The sequence below is a fragment of the Cheilinus undulatus genome, linkage group 3, assembly GCF_018320785.1.
Source record: "Cheilinus undulatus linkage group 3, ASM1832078v1, whole genome shotgun sequence".
Lineage (NCBI taxonomy): Eukaryota > Metazoa > Chordata > Actinopteri > Labriformes > Labridae > Cheilinus > Cheilinus undulatus.
The window spans coordinates 14,393,712-14,414,787 of NC_054867.1; the positions used below are offsets into that span (position 1 = coordinate 14,393,712).

The 21,076-nt window shown below is 39.4% G+C and overlaps 1 protein-coding gene across 6 annotated transcripts in view; it reads left to right on the forward strand.

Moving 5' to 3' along the window:
* The window catches only part of iqsec1b (IQ motif and Sec7 domain ArfGEF 1b), a 356,990-nt gene extending 338,523 nt beyond the window's left edge, over positions 1 to 18,467 (forward strand). For 5 of the 6 annotated variants that reach the window (XM_041815641.1, XM_041815666.1, XM_041815650.1 and 2 more), the window contains 8 exons: positions 291 to 430; positions 1,129 to 1,158; positions 3,326 to 3,451; positions 3,539 to 3,638; positions 5,735 to 5,896; positions 5,984 to 6,160; positions 7,339 to 7,388; positions 12,254 to 18,467. In XM_041815641.1, coding sequence (XP_041671575.1) covers positions 291 to 430; positions 1,129 to 1,158; positions 3,326 to 3,451; positions 3,539 to 3,638; positions 5,735 to 5,896; positions 5,984 to 6,160; positions 7,339 to 7,388; positions 12,254 to 12,793 — 1,325 coding nt within the window. In that variant the 3' untranslated portion in view covers positions 12,794 to 18,467. The remainder of the gene's footprint in view (positions 1 to 290; positions 431 to 1,128; positions 1,159 to 3,325; positions 3,452 to 3,538; positions 3,639 to 5,734; positions 5,897 to 5,983; positions 6,161 to 7,338; positions 7,389 to 12,253) is intronic. The other variant, XM_041815676.1, reaches the window with a different exon arrangement.
* The last annotated feature ends 2,609 nt before the right edge of the window (positions 18,468 to 21,076 follow it).

The following is a 21,076-nucleotide window of genomic DNA, read 5'->3' on the forward strand; positions in this document are numbered from 1 at the left end:
CACTTTTAGTTGCCTTCAACAGATTTTGAGGGTATTAACAGGGGCTTTGCGGCATGGCTAACTCATTTCTCTGCCTATTGGAGTGTCAGTAATTAAAGTACAGTATTGAGTGGAGAATAAATATTTGTCCCCAGAGAGTTCTGAAGGGCATGTCTGTCTGTGCTCTCAGAATTATGTACTGCACAGCAGTATGTAAGTAAATTCAAGGCTTCATCAGCTCTCATAAATGTGTGAATTAATCATTAATCCCTCTCTTTTCTCTCTCTCTTTTTTTACTCATCCTCTGCCAGGGGTGGATGATGGGGAAGACATCCCCCGAGAGATGTTGGTAGGGATATATGAGAGGATTCGCAAGCGGGAGCTCAAGACTAATGAAGACCATGTGTCCCAGGTTCAGAAAGTGGAAAAACTCATTGTTGGAAAAAAGCCGGTACGTCGGAGTTTGCCCTTGAGCTGCTGCTCTCAGAGTGTGACCATTTTTATCTCCCCCTCCATTCAGGAGCTGAATCTAGCAGGAGCATGCAGAACCAAATTACCCAATGTACCTCTGAGCTGTCGCAGAGAGCAGCGGCTTATTCGCAGCCAATGTCCTCTAAGAACGGACAGGAATGAAAGAGCATTCTTTACCTGAACCCACTTTCCTCTCTGTGTGACACATCAATTCTTTGCGCCCGAGACCTTCATGCTGAATGACTGTAATATGTCTTTTGCCCCAAGTGTCAGTCGAGAAATGTGCCGTCTGACAAGCTTCCTTATAATAAATGGCATAAAGAGACTGGCGTGCACCAAATGATCTTGAAGGTGTTTACTCGAAACCCAACCCTTGCCTTATGGTCCATTGACTCCCCCTTTATCAAACTAACTCCAGGTTCAAGTGAAAAACTGCAGGGAGCTTGATGATGTAATGATCATAACGGTTGAGACAAGCTGGAAAAACAATAATTTAAAAGAAAAATCTGAGCAACACTTTGATGTTTGCTCTTTAATCTGTAAAATAGTTCCCTTTTTAAAAATATGGCCTACATTTCTTTAAATATTACATCAAATGCCTTTTCTTTGATTAATGTTGAGTTTGAAATTTCCTGTATGTGCTCACTGATCCTTGTTAAATGATCTCTTCCCCTACAGATCGGCTCGTTACACCATGGTCTGGGCTGTGTAAGTATTTCTCTTTCTGTCAGCAGCGTCCTGATCCTGTTTGGACACAGCATATTTGTACATGTGTAGCAGTTGTGTACTCGCTCCTGCATTGTGTGATGACCAGGCATAAACTCTCACTTTTGGCACCATTTATTCTGATAACAGTGTCCTATTAGGTCTCTCAGAGTCATTCTCTTAGTAATAAGATACAAAAGTGAACTGGGACAGCACAGTGCAAACTGACTCAAGTGTATACCATGAATTCAAATGATGAATGCACCTTAGAAGAATACTGAGTGTCTCACAGCAACTCTAGGTGCAGTGAGCCCCAAAAATGCTGAAACACAGAAACAAATGATTTAGCTTACTTTTGGTTAACAAGCGGCACAATGGAGAGCCTCAGTGTGTTCCAAGCCACGTTTTTATGTTAGTATATTTTACTGCAAAAGTTCAGTGTGGAATATAGCACTGATCTTAACAGGATAGTATTGTCCCAGATCATTCTTCTGCACTTAACATAATTGACAATGGTTAAGTTGCCTCTCTTTGAATATGCAGTTATCACCAGAGTTTGACAGGTATTTTCAGACACTATTGAATTTGTCTAACTGTATTTCATTTAACCTTACTCCTCAAAAGAAATCAACTAATTTTGCCTAAAATGCCTTGTGTCTCATTAAAATTTGGAACTGTTCCTATTGGCAAGTTAGCTAGCTGGCAGATGCTAACATTAGTGAGCAAAGTAACAGTATCAAATCTGTCACATCAGCCAATATGGCTTTCGTTGAGGGTAGGAAGTGTCCATTGTTCCATTCGAAATTCTGGTGCAGTTTTGGGTGCACCATAGTGTACTGCATTTTTGCATTCTTCTCAGTGTGAACATTCATTACGCACATACGTGCTCAAAGTATGAGTGAGGCTACTATTTTAGCTTGCAAAATATGACAAAGTGGTTAGCCTGAATTACTCAGTAACAAACCAATATCATTATAGATACACTATATTGACAAAAGTATTCAGTCATCTGGCCATTACACCAACAGCGACTCTATTCTATTTTTTGGGGGGGCTCTGTGCCCGTTCATTCTGTGGAGCATTTGTGAGGTAAGGCAACTATGTTGGACGAGAAGGCCTACCTAAAAGTCTCCATCCCAGTTTACCCCAAAGGTGCTCGATGGGGTTGAGGTCAGGGCTCTGTGTGGGCCAGTCAAGTTCTTCTAGTCCAAACTCATCAACCCATGTCTTTATAGTCCTTGCTTTGTGCATCGAGGCACACTCATGTTGAAATAGAAACAGGTCTTCCCCAAACTGTTGCCACAAAGTTGGAAGCATAGCATTGTCCAAAATGTATTGGTATGCTGAAGCATTATGATTGGCCTTTACTGGAAATAAGGGGCCTAGACCCCAAAGCCCCATACTGTTAATCGTTAATCCTCCCCCACCAAACTTCATATTTGGTTCAATTTATGCTTACATTTATGCAGTGGAAGTTCTGAACTCTCTAGCTATGAAAGCAGCAGAGTGTTGGTGACCTTTGGGTACCATGCGTCCTGGTAACAAATCATCTTATTACAAAGATGACATTTATCATAGTACCACACCTGAATTCACTGAGCTCTTCAGAACGACCCAGTTTGCATCATAAATGTTTTTAAATGGAGACTTCATTGGCTAGATGCTTGATTTCATACACCTGTGGCAGCAGGTCTGATTTAAACAAATGAATTCAATAATTAACAGGACTGCATGTTAGATTTTGATTTTGGAGATTCCCAAAAACATATAATATGGATTAATATTACATTTACCAAGAAAAACAAACTTATTTGAAAGTATCTTAGCAGAACATATTACAAATCAACTTACCACCGGGATAGCTTTCTGCAGACTGGCTACAGGACATGGGCCGGACCAATCAAATCTTCATGGGCCCCAGCAGAGACAGCAGAGGGCACCCATTTAATTTATGCTATCTAAAAAGTAAAATAAAGGCAAATTATGGCAAGTGGTGGCATCTGACGGCAATTGTTGGAGTCACTGACACTGTAAAATACAATACTCAAAGGTTTAAGGGATATAGTGCCAACATTGTGAAGGATAAAGTTTGTTTGTGGCAGTCAATAGCGTAAAAGCCTCATCTTTACACAATATGAAGCTAATGCATATTTCTGTGTTCTGTGTGCAGGTGTTGTCCCTTCCACATCGAAGACTCGTATGTTACTGCAGACTCTTTGAAGTGCCCGACCCCAACAAACCACAGAAGTTGGGCCTGCACCAAAGAGAGATCTTCCTCTTTAACGACCTGCTAGTGGTATGGCAAACATAACTTTCCCAACACACTGGGCGTTCCAGAGAAAAGACAGAGTCTGACCGCATTGTTTTCCCCTTTTTTCCCTAGGTTACTAAAATTTTCCAAAAGAAGAAGAACTCTGTGACGTACAGCTTTCGTCAGTCCTTCTCTCTCTATGGAATGCAAGTGCTGCTTTTTGAAAATCAGTGTAAGTGCCCTTGAGATTTCACTGTAAGGTTTTTCTAAAGGCTTCACCCTCCTTTAAACTGTGTTGTTTGAGAACGCTTTTAAAGTCAGAGAGTTTATGGCTGTTTGAAATGGCCCTGCTCCACTCTGCTAAAGTGAAATATGGTCGACATAAAGAGGGACGATCCATGAAATATTGTGCATATTTGGATTGATGTATACACTTTGAAGCAGTTTTATGTTGTTTTTATTTTTATGCACCAAAATCTCAAGTTTATAGTAAATGGGATGCACTTACATGGATTTCTCCTTATTGTTCGACCACTCTGAGTGCTTTAATGCATCTCAGCACTTATGCTGTGCTCTGTAGCCTTTCCAGAAATATGTATTTACACATATTCATGCACAGATGGTGGTAAGAACAGGTTAAATTTGAGGTTAAGTTGTTTGGATAAAAACATGACGATTAGTGTACCAAAGGAGCAAAGGATTGAACAATTGATTTACAGAAAAAAAGATGGCCTGTTATATTTATCAGCTTCCTTTTATAGCATGAGTGCAAAGAGAGAGTTATAGAACATCTGAAACACATGTTCCCAACCCCTTTTTTCATAGGTGCCCCTTTTATACCTGAGAAAAGCTAAGCTCCACCCAGGTTTATAAAACACTTGCTCTTGTTAAAAGATCTATGTAGAAACAATCCATTATTATGATGGTGCATTAGAGCTATTCTAAATGATTAAAAAAAAAGGATCTGTTGGTTTTCTGAAAAAACAAAACAAAAAAAAAAAAAAAACAGTAACTATCGGGTTGTAAAAATGTGTAAATTTATGGTAAAATAAATCTTTTTGCTAGAGTTGTACATTTCTGTGAATTTTCAAGATTATAAAGAAAAAATAGCCTTGTGCATTTAAAAATCAGACCAGTTGAAGCTTTTTTTCCTGCACAAGTCCTGCAGTTGGGATCCTACTCAAATTTTACATTTTATGCCACCTATCAGTAACAAAAAAATAATTGTCAAATTTAAACTTGTTAAACTTGGAAATATCAAGTTTTTCCTTGTTAATTTACAGCTTTTTAAACTAGTACAATTTGAGTTAGGTTTTGGGTGCAGGGGTTAGCGCTGATGCCTCACAGCAAGAAGGTTCCTGGTTCTCTTCCCAGTCAGGGCCTTTCTGTGCAGAGTTTTTTATGTTCTCCTCGTGCACGCGTGGGTTCTCTCTGGGTTCTCCGGCTTCCTCCCACCACTAAAAAAACATGCTCATTAGGTTAATTGGTGACTCTAAAATTGGCCGTAGGTGTGAATGTGAGTGCGCCTGGTTGTCTGTCTCTATATGTCAGCCCTACGATTGACTGGCGACCAGTCCAGGGTGTACCCCGCCTCTCGCCCAATAACAGCTGGGATAGGCTCCAGCACCTCCGTAACCCCCAACAGGATAAGCGGTATAGAAAATGGATGGATAGAGTTTGGTTTTTTGTAATCTAGAATTTTTTTTTTCTTGTTTTGCATTTTTCTAAAGAAATGAACAGATCCTCTTTATTCTTTTAATCTCTTAGGCTGTTGTACATAATGTTTTTAATTACAATTATTTTTTAATATATACACATCTAATTTTGGCAGCATCAGAGCAGACAGGGCCCTGGGCCCCCCCTTGAGACCATCATCTCAGATCCAAGATGGTGATCTTTTTTTAATCAGCAGACTGCTTGCCTATGTAGCCATGGTTTTTGCCTTTATCATATTAAACTACAATAGTCACAAACAGCTACAATGTAAGACCAAACAGTTGAAGGTTGTTAAAAAAATTAGATGTGTTCACTTAAAAATCCAAAATGGCTATTTCAGCGCTATTTTACTGAATTAATTGACTGCATTTTTAGCTTTAAGTAAACTGTACTCAATCACTCAGACAGTCATCCCATTAATTTCAGACTTTTCCCAGTATACCTTTAGGCATTTGACACTTTTGCACCATGGGAAGGGAGTTTGATAATCTAGTGATCATTTGGTTTAAAGCATACTTCCTCCCTGTATGATACTAGAAGTGTTTTCAGCACTCATTTCTTTGGGCTTTTGGAGTGATAAGTACATGTAAAAGTGTCTTTCTCAATCTTTAGATTATCCAAACGGAGTCCGCCTGACCTCAGCCATTCCTGGAGCTGACATCAAAGTCCTCATTAACTTCAATGCACCCAATCCTCAGGATCGCAAAAAGTTCACAGACGATTTGCGAGAATCCATCGCTGAAGTCCAAGAGATGGAGAAGTACAGGATAGAATGTAAGCCAAAATATCAACTTCATGTCTAAATATCAACTGTAAGCTGGTCATAGATATAGAAAACACCACTGTATTTCTCCTTTACAGCTGAGCTGGAAAAACAGAAGGGAGTGGTGAGACCCAGCATGTCCCAGTGTTCAGGGTTGAAGAAGGATACAGGTAATGGCAACCTGAGCCGAGGCAGCCTTGATGACAGCTACGCCATTGGTGAAGGCTTGAAGAGAAGCGCCCTCAGCAGCTCCCTACGTGACCTCTCAGATGCAGGTAACATACGTAGCTGATATGGTCTCATTTCTCTCTCATACTCTAGACGTAGCAGGGTGTTTGTGCCCAAGCTGGATCCTGGCGTGGTACCCTTCCCTCCTTTTAGATGCTAATTGATTTGGAAACTTGGAAGACTCTGAGTTCCTGTTCTTGTTCAGTTTTAATTTGACCGTCAGCTGCTGCAGCTGACCGCCAATGCTGAAGTGATTACACCTCATGAGCTATAAAGCCAGTGAGGCAGGGAGATAGAGATTGGTGTATTGGCTAATGAACACAGGTGTAATTTACTAGAGACTGTCAACTAATAATCCTGCATCACTGGCAGGGGAGGAGGCAGCGCTATATAGGTCAGTGTGATCAATTTGAGCGTCTTAGTGGTAAGAGGAATTAATGTTGTGTGGTTGATTTAGGCAGGGAGTACAGAATCGCCTCAACACTGCAGAGCTGCTCCGCACGTACACTCAATGACCTCAGTATTGGGTTCAGAATAATAAAGTATAAACAGATATTGAATTGAGCCGTTTGCTTTTGATGCTTTTTGAATGAGGCAAAACACATTTTAGTGGAAGTCTTTATAAAGCCCAGCCAAAATTGGATTTTGGAGGCCTATAATTCCTTTAGAGGATGTTTGTGCATTACTTAGTGAAATTAAATTTACAAGAACTGACATTCATTTACGTACAACTGGCTCAAAAGCATCAGTACAGCATCAGTCTACACTTGTAAGAAGCTCTGTGCTTCAAAGAAAAGTTTAGATAATGTCAGTTCACCAGCAGGAAGGGTGCTGCTAGACCTAGAATTGTCCTAGTGGTTTTGTAAAGCATATTTTGATGATGGCAGAAGGCATCTTTAGTAGCAAGAGATGTAGCATATGCAATACAGATGCAATAATATCATATAAATGGACACCTTCTGGTGTTTAAATCTAGTCTCTGCTGTTTGTTATAAAGGCTTAATTACTGGAGTTTCAACATTTGTTGCACCGTTGTAGTCTTGCTTCTTCCCCCCTGTAGTCTTCTTCACCTCCCTTTGCCGTGTTGACAGTCTGCCGCTAGCTAGTAACGTGCCACTTTTGTCACCTTAGGGTGCTAGCACCAGCTCCTCCCTCCACTAGACAGAAGGAATACGTTAACATGTTTACCAGCTCGCTAATCTGTCATGTTACATGTTCTGGGCAGGCAAGCGTGGGAGACGCAGCAGTGCAGGATCACTAGACAGCAATATGGAAGTAAGTAGGACGCAACTGATGCTGCGCTGTCCTCTGACTGCATGTTGTTCACTCCTGAACACACTAGTCTCTGTCTTTTGTTTCTCTGTAGTTTTAGTTTGATTCTGTTTGGTGGTGTTTTTGTTTTGAGCACATCGGTCACTGTGCATGCGCATTGGGCTGAAGAGAATGATCTGCTGTGGCTGACTCATGTGAACCCTGGATGTTCATAGCATGATACTAATGATACTGCTGACACATTCAGACTGCTCTGTGTTCATGTTACACCCTCACCTTTTGGCCATCCTCTTCTCTGGTTCGAAGTCCTCTTTTTTACTCCATTTAGGAAACCTGGTTGTTCAAGCTTCTGCATGCTCACAGTTAAGGTGATAGACTCACTGCTTCCTCTCACTGACCCATGACCTTGACGAGTTCCTTCCCTTTACTTCTCTATTTCTGTATTTGGCCAGAAATACACTGCACTCAAAGAGGCCAAGTGTGAATGCACAGATATGAGACTATAAGTATACTTTTACAAGCCAGGAACTAAAACATTTGTACACAGCTAGCCGAGTTAACTAAATGTCTAATGTTTTGAGAAAAGCCTGTTTGTGTAGGTTATGACAGAAGTTATAAGGTTATAAGAGTCACTGATATAGTTTCCTTTGAAAAAACTGAATTCCTTTAACAAATGGAGTTTCCTAAGGAATCCTAAGTTATTGAGTCTAGTTAGCACTAAACTGATCCTATTGTTCGCTTTCAACTGGCCAACATGTTAGCTTAGATTAGCATCGACTTGTATACTGGAGTGGGAAAAACTTTCTCTAATTTAGCTTTATGAAATGCACTACAAAAATGACTTGACTGCTTTTTAACTTGGTATCCTTTACTCGGCCTTAGAGTCACTACCTACGACTCTACATGAAATTTTCATGAATTTGAATGTCAAGAAAGAGTATAAAGGCTATCAGAAGACTTGTATTTTCCTTTTTCAGTCATTTTTTAAAAGAAGTAGAATAATAGATTGAAAAACGTGTTATATTTCATGACATTCTTGACCCACCATCAGCATTCAGTAGATTATATGTGTGGGCTTTTTCATAGCCAGCTGCCAATTAAATTTAAAAAGTGTCTCACTTTCAATCCTACCTGGTGTATCTTCTTCTCTGGCCCTGTTTTTATTATTCACAGTCTCAGCCTCAATCATTCTAAATCAGTCTAAATAAACTCCATCTTTACCATGTTTTAGTGATAAATACATTAAAGTGTTATAGCTGTAATCCAGCCAACAAAATGTTATTCTGAAATGCAGTTTCACTTGTTTTATAATGTATGTATTTTTTGTCATAATGACATCAGTAACATCTCGAATTCAACACTAATACTTGTATCAGTGCAATTTTACCCTGTTGTATTGCTACTTTAACTGATCTGAACAGTCGGGACAAATTTGAGCACCTGTGCTACAGGATGATAGTTACATGAAGTCTAAAAGGTGTGCAGTTTTCAGAGATAAAAACTCATCTTTCTTGCTGTGTACACATTCATCTTTAGCCATTTATACTTAAGTTGTCTTGCATTTCTTGGATGACATATTTATGTCCTATTACAACCTAAAAATTTCATCACTAAGACTTACTAATGGTGTATTTTTGTGTTTCCAGATTCAGGTCATCAGTCTCATATCTTACTGATAACTGGTAGTGTCCATGGAAAACTAATATCAGTTGACCCCTAGTCAAGCAACTTTAAAAACGGTCATTAGTTAATTAGCACATCATTGCATGAGTCCATTGTTTCTTTAAGTTTTGCCCAGATTGGTGTACTTTTTGAATTAACCCTTAGAGGTCCACTGGTTTTTGCCATTTTGTTAATTTCATTTTTAAAAAATAAACCACTCAGAAAATGTAAACCATGCTCATGTTTGGTATAATCTTATTTGGCACTACGTCAACTTTATAAAATGAAAACTATATATTTTAATTTACTGTATTAAATATAGGGTCTCCAAAAATACAACACCCCAGAACATTTGGTTTTAAAAAAAATTTTTTAGAACAATATATTGTCATTTTTAAAAAGAAATTACAATATGCTGAAATTACGAAAAAAATAGCAGTGCCAGTCCTGTACTGCATGGTCCACTGTTCCCTATGTGTAACATTAATTTTTACATCAAATTAAAATGATCATATTTCCTGTCTCACTTGGCCTATTGACATCAAACAAAAACTGAGAGGAAGCTTAAAGATCATGCTTTCCACATAAAGTGATTGCAATGCAAAATGTTGCTTTGTTTTCATGCTGTTACGTGACAAATGTAGCGCATGATGAAATCATGCCGGCGTGATCGTGGACCTCTAAGAGCTACGACCATCCATATGAACAGTTGAAACCAAAACAAATATAGCTCTCCCATTAAGTGCCCCTTCCCCAAAAGGTTAGAAAGCAAACTGTCATGGAATCCACTCAGTACAAGAATTGTTACTGATAGCATGGAGTAGAGCTCTTCCTCACGAGTGAGAACATCTTTGAGGAAGAGTATCTTTAAGATAACTTCATGCTATTAGTCAGCTTAAATGACTCAGCAGCATTGTTTCAGATACACTGAGTCAGAAGAGCACTGGTGGCTGGCTGGTGGCTTAAAATTGCATTCAAAATAGTGCCAAACAGAGGCTATCTGGGTGGAATATGTAACGCTTCAAAGAATTTTCAATATACTGTACACTTGAGCAAGTATTGTTTTTTTGTTTTTTTGTTTTTTTACCCTTTTTTAACCTTAAACTGCTAAATTAAGCAGATAAACTATATCAATCTGCTACAGTGTAGATCCTGTTTGAGGGAATAATGCTCACTGAAATCACTGGAGACTAATGTCACTACTATCTCCAAGTACCTTATACAACCCAACTTCAAAAATCTGCTGAACTTGACTGTGTATTTGTTAAAACCTCTACCCAACCTAATGGAAATGTATAAGACCATTAAAGCCTGCTGACTTTGCATGATGTGCATGGCTCTGAAAGACAAGCTTTATTTTTCCATAAACATCCATATTGAGTGTTTCTCACTATTTTGTGTTCCTTTGCTTTGATAGAAATCCTTTTAAGTTTTTCATGTGTTTGTCTGAGTGGGAATTTAGAAACACCAGAACACATCAGTTAACCTAGTGTACTGAACATGAACCTGAGTCTGACAGTGGAAAAAGTACTGCTGCATACGAACGTGTGGACAGTACACAGACTGTGGCTTAGTTTGTTCCACGAAGGCTCCGACGTGAGGGCACATGAGAATCAAAGAGGGTACTGTATCCTTGGAAACGGGATATAATAGTGACAGAAACTCACCACAGCATCAGCAGTCACAGTCTGAAGACTTGGAAGCAGTTTGTCTGCTCGTGACAGATACACAAGGCTCGGATAAGCTCAGCAAACTGAGCCGACAAACAATTTAGAGAGCGTCAACCATGAGATTTAAGGAAGGATCGACAAACAATGCAGTGAACCAGGAAAAGGAAACAGAAAGGCTTGTCGACAAAGCAGTACGAGAAATGATGTGAGATTTAAACTGCTGTAACTTGAGTTTGTGGAAGAATATGACACATTCCATATCAAAAAACAGTGGAGTGATACGCAGGGCCTTTAAAAATTAATCACATGCTTAGATGTTTTACCCTCTTGATAATTTTAGAAATCAATAATGGACAATATAATTTGGCTCTGACATAGAAATAACCCTTTTTAATGTCAAAGTGAAAACAGATTTCTACAGAGTTAAAACGGTTAATTTAAAAATATGTAATGTAAAATAAGTGAATGCATAAATATTCACCACAGTCAAGTCAGTATTTAGTAAATGCACCTTTGGCTGCAACCATTGCATTGAGTCTGTGTGGATAGGTGCTCAAGTAGTTCATTTTACCCTCTAATTTTACAAGCCTTTCAGGACCGACTGCCAAGGAGCACCCCCATGGCATGATGCTGCCACCAACGTGCTTACAGTGGGGATGGTGTGTCAGTTAGAGTCTGCCAAGCATCACCTTTTCACTGAGTTGCTTGGAGTGTTCTTTTGTCTTTATGGGGTAATGGTAGCAAGGAATACTGACTAACCAGTGATTGGACTTCTAGACACAGGTGTCTTTATACTGCAATCACTTGAGACACATTTACTACACTCAGGTGATCCCCGTTTCACTACCTGTGAGACTGTAGCACTAATTAGCTGGACCTCTGTAGAATTAGACCAGTCACTTTAAAAGGGGTAAATATTTCTGACTTATTTTGCCTTATATATTTTTATATATTTGATATTACTTTGTAATAATCTGTTTTCACTTTTACACTGAATAGGTTTTTTTGTACTTTTTTGTTTAAAAAAAAAACAAATTATATTGAACATGATTGATTTATAAAATCAATTAAAGAGTCTAAGGGAGTAAATTCTTTCTATAGGCCCTCTATTTTCTTTCTGTACACATATCATTTCACCCTCAAAAAAATTTTGGAGGTTGTCCACAACTCATCCATGAGAACATGAAGACAGAAAATGTAAGGGGCAAGATCTTAGTTCAGGCCTATAGCAGTCTAATCCAATCGCAGTCCAGTTAGAGGTTGGGCCAAAGCAATGTAAGCTAGCTTGATCATCTAAGAATATTTATAGCTTAATCTTAACAGTAGAGAGACAGCCCAAACCATGTGCAAAACTACATGAAGAGTCCACAAGACAGGGCCCTGTGAAGCTCTGCCTCCCATACTACTTTTGAAAACTCAGGTACTTGAAACAGGCTTGCATCCTGCATGGACAATGCTGTAGATGGGGCTGTAGGTAACTATAAACTCTTCTTACGGTCTTGCTGTTGTGGTCTGACTGTCCTCTCTTTTTTGCAGGGGTCCATCATTAGCAGTCCTCACATGCGGCGGAGAACCCCCTCCAGCCGAGACTGCCCATCCCGCCACAGCGGCCAGTCCCTGCCCAACTCCTCCTCTCTTCTCGGATCTTTGTTTGGCACCAGACGGGTGAAGTCCCCCAGCCCCACCCCACAGCCCATTCACCCCACCCTCATCTCCCACACCCCTCACCCTTCCAACTTGCACCACACAGCCCGGGTGGAGACAGACACGCCGGTCCCCATGCACCCTCATCACGCCCAATTCTGCCACATCCCCCAGAACCCCCCGCCTTACCACCACCACCACCACTACCACCCACCGGCCCACCTGCAGCACCCTCCGCACCAGTACCACCCGCCTCCGTCTCACGTCCAGCAGACACCCTACCCACCTCATGCGCAGCACGGCCACAGCGGCCACCCGGCACACTCCTCCCACGCTGCTCACGGTGCCCACCACCACGGCCCACCGCCGGCACCCTCCCAGGCACCCAGCAGCGCCAAGCCCAAGCACAGCGGCATCAGTACGGTGGTCTGAGACACACAGGAGCTCTCTTTTTTGCTCTCTGACTGAACTTTGATTTTACCCTGAGGCTCTCGGCTGATGAGAGAAGCGCACTGTGCGTTGCAGGGCTGGGTTTGTGAAGCCACACGAGATCCTGTGCCTCCTAAAGCATATTTTCTTTAACAGGGGCAGAGCATTCAGTAGAGACGCTTTCCTTTTCTAGTCGCTCCTTTTATTTAATTTCATGTCATGTCTGCCTTCTTAAGAGCAACAGACACCAACATAAGAGCATGCACAAAGACCACAACTACTGTTTCTCCTAAACAAATTAAAGGAATATGATCAAATATCTTGCTTACAAGTATTTTACAGAAGAAGTAACTATTAATCTTGACTTTAATGTCTACAAAGTGAATTTATCTAGTGCAAGGGTAGTTTGGCTGGACAGACAGATAGACAGACAGTCCAACTCAGCAGTAGCTGTACGAGTATTTAATGTAGCGGTAGCTCACAGTGCACTGTGATATCTCTGTTAGCAGTGATAAATGTGCCAATTTACTAATTTAGTCACAAAAATGCTTTATGTATATTGTGCATAGTATTTTGTAAAGATTATATCAACAGTTATTACTATAATTATTATTACTACAGAACAAATGACATCAATTAAAACTCTCAGTATTATACTCGCACATAGGGGGCGTAGTTTCACCATTAAGAAAACAATCAAAGCTTTTACTTGTTAGTTAATTCAGTAAGCTGGAGCACACCTGTATATGGTTGCCTTGAGTTAGAGCTCTGTTATGAAGTTAAACAGCCGCCCCGATACAGTCTCATCCAGTGACTGCTCTCAGAGGGACAAAGGAAATCACAACAAGCTGCTGAACTAACAGATTTATCTAACTGCCCACCCTTCAGTACTGGCTGCTTGTCTGCCCTCGTTTTATTTTTTTAACTATTTTTTTAAAGTCCGATAAAAATAGGAAATGCTCTATATGTTTTTACAGCAACCTGGAGGGAATCTTGAATTCTGCAGAAGGAGGAGGAGGTTTTATTTTGTGTAGCAGGGAAACAGCAACATGACTGTAACAGTGTGTCTCCTGAGGTGGAAGCTCTCAGCTGGCTGAGTGTGCCCTCTGTGTCCCTCTTTGGTTTTACTGTGCGAGCAGCAAGTATGCGATGCAGCGCTGTTTACTCCCTCCATTAGACTTTTCCCTCTGAGCCACATGGACACAATACTTCAAAAATCAATAATTATCATTCTGTGATGGTGATAGAACTCTTAAGCCTCACTCACCACAAATGGCGGTTTTATATCAATCATCTTTCTGACATATTTACGGGCTGGCTTGTTATACCTCTGGGCCATCCTGATTACAGTATCTGATGTGTGCACAGCGGAGGCAGGGGGCTGCTGTGCTGGGACGTATTTTTTATTGAGAGTGGTAGGTGCAGCACATGTTCTTTTTAGTTAATATCAATGGCAGAAGTTAGTCTGTATGTGCTTCAGACTATGAGATTGATTTTTTTTAAAACTTGTATGTGCAATATGTATTTACTTTTTTGTCAAAGAACAATTGCAATCTGCAGTTTTTCTGTTTGCTAGTTCAGTTAGTTTTATGTTATTCCCCTGTTGTCCTTTGTCATTTCTTCCTCAATGTTTCAGTAAATTGCAAGTATCCACATGGATTTGGAGGGACTGCACCTTTCAAATTGATAAAGAATGTTCAAGAAAATACTAGCATGTAACAATGTATTTGAGGCTTTTCTAACTATTGTGTATCCCGAAACTATATCAGTGTTCACGTTGATATTTGTTGAGAATGATTTGTAAAAAACAAAAAAAAAACAAAGTTTCATATTCTGACTCAAAAACAGGGCATCAATTGTTGAATCTGGAAGTAGTCACATCAGTGAGATGAATTTTAGAGCAGGCATAATGACAGCTGCACTCTATCATTTAGAAATCAGAGTGCTAATAGACAGGCAGCTATGTGTGTAATAATGGAACTCTTTGACAGCTATGTTTATCACCTCTCCCTGTCGATGGCCCCTACCTTACTGTCTGCAAGTGAGCGTCAACTCAATCTATATTTAGTTTTCCTAAAGGGAAAAATCTTCAGTTGGATAAGGCACCCTTTATAAATAGTTTGAAGGTTTTAATGAAAATAATTCACTTAATCAGTAGAGTTGATGAAGTGTAGTTGAATTAATATTTGTCTGCTCACCAGTATTCCTTAAATGTATAGATAAGGACACATTTTTGGTTAACTTAACTAATGTGTAATATTCCATCCCTTATCTGCACTGTTTTTCCCATTTGTGGTTAGGGGGTCCCATCCTGGACTGTTCATTCACACTCACACCTGTAGTCAGGTTAGAGTTGTCGGTTAACCTAACAAGCATATCTTCAGACCATGGGAACCCACACGCGCTGTTGGAGAACATGCACATCCCACACAGAAAGGCCCTGTACAAACCAAAACAGTCTGGCTGTAGACCATACATCTCTGATGGCCACTCTCACAGACCGTTCATTTGAGAATATCATAATGTAAATACATGCTAAAACTTTCGAGATAAGATTGGATTTAACTGATGTTCAGGGTAAGGGTTAAGGTGACAGGATACCAAAAGTTAAAAGTTAAAATGCTAACCTGAAAAAACTAGTGTCAAACCATTGAATAAAGCCTAGTAAACAGTCTGCTTACAGGAAAAAGCCTCTAATGTAGCAAGAGTAGCTATGTAGCCTCGTTGGCTGTGAAAGCTCATAGATAATGGAGCTAAGTCACTAACCTAGTTACATCGCTAACATATCTACTTGGCTAACACAGCTCCATTGCTAACATAGCTAATGTAGCTAAATCTAGGCTGACAAAGCAGCTAGTTAAGCTACATATCTTTTTTATCTACATAGCTAAGTTAGCTTCACCTATGTTTGCTAAACCTCGCCTTGCTAAAGCTAACTTTGCCACATGCTTTGCTAGGCTTGCGTAGTAGCATTAATTACATAGCCAGCATAGCTATGTTAGCTTTAGCTTAGGCTAACTTAGCTACGTATCTTTTTTATCAATGTAGCTAAGTTATATTTAGCTATGTTTGCTAAAGCGCACTTACCTGCATAGGCTAATGCAGTAACTTATACTGGCTACATGTTGCCAGTGAAGCTATGTTAGCTTACTCTAAAGATAGCTTAGCTACATGTCTTTGTTATCTATGCAGCTAAGTTAGCTTTAGGTACATTTGCTAAAGCTTACTAATGGTACAAATGCTTATGTAGTAATATTAATTATGTAGCCAGCCTAGCTATGTTAACTTAACCTAAAGCAAACTAAGCCAAAGTGAGCCACTGTTGGTGTAACTACTTCTAAAACGTGTCTAAACTAAATCAAATCCTGGATTAGACATCTGACCCGTTTCTCTGTTTGATTTAAATGTTAAATTAAATGTTTAGTCTGTAATGTTTGTGGCTTATTTCCCTGATGTAACTATCAGACTTTGTTTATAAATAAAGTTAAATTTCTAAAATATATATATTGAATTGGAAATACATTGTGCTTGCGAGTTATGGCAGTTTTGGTTCTGAATATATGGTGTCTCAGATGAACTGTCTGTGAGAGGGGTCATCAGATATGAACAATCTGCAGTCAGACCCCATGAAACCCTCTTAATGTGATGCACCAGTGCTAACTACTTGGTCCTAAACATGAATATAGGGCTGTTGTTATAAAAAGAATTAATAGTGCATTGATTAAGGTCCTTAGTTACAGCATTATTTTTATTAATTGCATTAATTGTATGCTTTATTGTTCCTTTCAGCACACTTTGGTTAAGCCGCTGTAAAACCTCTGCAGCCACAGTGATGTAAAATAAGCGTACCACTGCGCCTTAATGTCTCATTTTTCACAAACAATTGAGTGGACAAGACAGAAGTCATCTACAACTTGTGTTATCAAACATTACACTTTTTATTGTTCCTTTATTTCATTTTCAATCCATAACAAGTTCCTTTTTCCATGGCTATATGCAGGGCTTGATATTTGCACTGGCCAACTAGCCAAATGCACGTGGATTTCAGCTGTGGCAGGTACCAGATTGACTTCGACTAGCCACTTTGGCCAGTGGAATTTATCAGTGTAACAACCTCAGCATTCTCTGGTGGATATTTGTCTGAATGAGAATTAGATGAAGCCAGCTGCATTTCTGATTTTTTGAATAAAGTTGATGAAAAGTCAATGTTTTAATATTACTGTAAACTTAGTATCCATTAAAGAAGGAAATGGAGCATGTGTTTCAACTCATACCGGACATACCCAATTTGGCATGTAACACATAGTTTCCAATCAGCACAATTGTGGCCAGTGGAAATGCTCAGTGGCTAGAAACAAATAGCCACAGAGCAAAAAAATAATGTCAAGCTCTGGCTATATGTGTTATATATAAGCTAAGATCAACCCACATTTCCTAATATGTTTTTCAAAATAAAAGCCATTCGTTATCCAAACAGGAAGTCAAGCTTAAAAGGGAACTGAAACCTGGTAAACCTTATGTTGTTCATAAATATACTTTATTAGTCATGTTGAAAGTACAGTATAGTCATTACCAACAACTCTTCAAATGCATCAAACCATTTATAAAGTGTGCCCTATTAAACAGTGGGACTGTTTTAGAAATATCTCAGTTTTAAAGCATTTAAACCCTGCATTTTTTAGGTTCTATGGAGTCTGACAAGTGCCAATATTGCATAGTGATTACATTATAAATCAGTGTAAACCAAGTTGATTGGGGACCAAATTTATCTGACCCACTTCAAAACCACAGTTGACCACTCACACCAGCCAAGAAGAAAGAAAGATTTAGACAAAACTGATGCTTCTTCAAAATGCTTCAGAGTGTTGTCATTCACAGATGACCGACGTTTTGTAAAACCTTTCCAGATTCCGTGTGAGGTTCTTGTTGCATGCCATTAATGCCTACTGTTTCTTCTTTTTTTAATGTCTCTTCTTTTGTTTTTGTCTTTTTTATGTCGTTCTGTTGGGCAGCAGGCTTAACTGGACCCTCTACTTTCAATGTAGCTCTGTTTTTCTCTGACTGATGCTTGTTTACATTTAGATGATTTCTGGCCTACTAGTATTTTTCATTTAAAGTTATCCTCTGGCATGCATTTCACCTTTATTTCAGCTGTACAGTATAAAGACATAGCAGTGTACTGCTGAGTGTAAATAGAAACTCCATCTGGGGGAAATCTAATGTAACTAAAAGAAGAGGGTTTGAAAGGGAAGAATCATTTCAAGGGTGGGTCAGTAGTTAAGAATGAGGAAACATGTAAATAGTCTGTAAATTATTATTATTATAATTATTATTATTAATACTCAATGTCTGCAGTTACATTGAAGCTGCATTCCTGCTCCCTCTGATATTTACATAATCATCGACTGCTTCTCTCTGCCTCCAACAGGACTGAATTATCATAGGATCTAGAGATGAACAGCTAACTGTTACACAGTCAACTCCACTTCTGACAAATTTCCTGAGAATCGCCTGTTCTGTCACTCTCACAGCCCACTTTTGAAGTCAAAGAGGGGGAGGAGTGCTCTTATTTTGTTATGCATTCTGTTTCTAAGTAGACAAAACCCCATTGATGTAAAACTAGTACTGTGACGATGTTGAGAACGCAAAATAAAGCGATATATACTGTTAAACCTGAGCTGATCCTGAGTGTCTTTATTGATCCAAAGGATAGAATTTCTAGTCTTTAAACTGCTGACTGGGTTGGTCTAGTAACTTGATCCACTACAGGCTTTATAGACAAAAACCGGTCCTAAAGTAATATATATGTCCACATACACTTTTCAGTTGCATCATCATCTCATGAATATACAGGTACTGTATGTATATTTGTCAACTTGAAATGATCCTGGAGATGTTTCTGTCAAGTTGTCATGTACACTATATGGACACACACCGACAGAGACTGCAATGCATGTCCCTTAATATGGAGTTGCCCCCCTTTTGCAGCTATAACAGCCTCTGGTCTTCTTGGAAGGCTTTCCTAAAGATACTGGTGAGTTTCTGAGACACTGATGTTGGATGAGAAGGCCTGGCTTGCAATATCCATTAACATTCATCCCAAAGGTGCTCTATGGGATTTAGGTCAAGGTCTGTAAGGGCCAGTCAAGTTCTCCCTTCTCCCTCTTTATAGTTGCTTTGTATTATTACATTATAGTATTATATACAATTATATTATATTGTGTATTATATATAATTATATTGCTTTGTACAATGGGGCACAGTTATGTTGGTATAGAAAAAGGCCTTTCCTAAACTGTTGCCACAACATTGGAAGCATAGTCCAAAAAGCACTGAGGTTGCCCTTCACTGGAGATATGGAGTCCAGCCAAAACCCTGAAAAACAGCCCCATATCATTATCCCTCCTTCACCAAACTTCTCAGTTAGCACAGGGTAGTCAGGCAGGTAATGTGCTTCTGGCATCCACCAAACAGACTTGCCCATCTGACTTCCAAACAGAGAAGTGTGATTCATCCCCACATCTCCGCTGCTCCACAGTCCAGTGTCGGTGTGCTTTACACTACTCCATCTAATGCTTTGCATTTGACTTGATGATAGAGGTTGGCATGCAGCTGCTCTGCCACAAAGATTTTCTTTTGTGTTTGATTAATTCCAGTTGAAACAGGAACTCTTCAGCTATGGAATTAGCAGAGCATTGGTGACTTTTGCGCACCATGCACCTGGTTGACCTGGCTCTGTGGTTTCATGTGGTCTTCTGCTTTGTGGTTTAGTTGCTGTTGTTCCTAAATGCTTCCACTTCCTGATAATACCACTTACAGCTGACTGTGGAATATTCAGCTGGAATGAAATTTCACGAACCATCTTATTGCAGAGGTGGCAGCCATCTCAGTACTCCACTTGAAGTCACTGAGATCTTCAGAACGATCCATTTTGTATAAGAAATGTTTGCAATTAGGGTTCGCTTGGCTAGGTACTTGATTTTATACACCTGTGGCAACTGGTCTGATTGGAACACTTGAATTCAACAACTGGCCGGTGTTGCCAAACTCTTTTGTCCATAGAGTGCATCTTGAAGATAACATGGAAACCCAAAGAACCTGCTATAATTCACAAACTGGTTCCAGTTAAATAAAAGGCCTCTCCACCTACTTTAGATTCTGTAAGATCTTGGGACCAAATTTCTATGGACTTCCTACAAAGGTGTGTTCATACAACACTGAGACTGCAGTTGTGCTTTTTTTTTTCACAAAAAAGGATGGCTTCACTGTGCCTTATTTGACCATCAGATGGAGCCAACTTGCTCAAGGATGAGCTCAGGATGAGAGTTTTTTTTTTCCATTGGTGATTTTGAAGTGCAAGGCATTAAATCTACATGGTCTGGTGTGGAAAAATATTTCTTTACTGCTTACTATTTGCCAAAAAAAGGATGAAGACATAAAACTGATAAATTCACAATGAAATACATTGCTTTGAGTATTATGGGCCAAATGAATGTTAATAATAGTATTTCGGCTGAATCTGTGTAACCCAACTTTATTGCCTCAGAAGCAAAGCATTAGCTAGATGTTTTTAAAATATTAAGGTCTTTATTTATTCATTTTCAATTAATTTACAGAGCCTTCTAAAGCATATGTTTTATTGAAGTACATTGCTGCCATTTTAGACATATTAAGTTGTATACAGTACTAAACCTCAGGACACACAGATGGCAAATCATTGATATACAAACAGAATCAAAGTTGGCCCAGTATAGATCCTTACATGACACCAGTGGACCTGCAGAGAGCTTCAAATTGATGACTGTGTATTCGACTTTGAAATTGGCTTTGAAAGAAAAATGTTGAGCATGTCTTGAGCCCAAGTCCCCCTAAAAATCAATGTTGCAATGCAAACAAGTTGCCCATGCTGGACAAAAACATCATTAAACTGTGTTTATTGCCAGTGAAACACCACAAATTGAAACTCCTTTATCTATTGCTTGAATAAGGCCAGAGTGAGTCTTTCTCATCCTGACATAATTCATGATGATGCTTATTGATGTGCGAGTATAGGACAGCACCCTCCCTTTGACAACACAAAGGTCAATGTGTGGAGATTACCACAAGATAACTGCACTGTAGATATATTGTCCCTACTTTTCTCTATGGGAGTATATAACGTGAAAAAGGGATACTGAGAAAAAGACAGTTAAATGTTGCAAACAACTCAGTTGTTTTGTCCTATATTTTATCATTTTCCATGTTTACCTATTTTTGAACTGCTTGATTCACGAACATAGTTCTTGT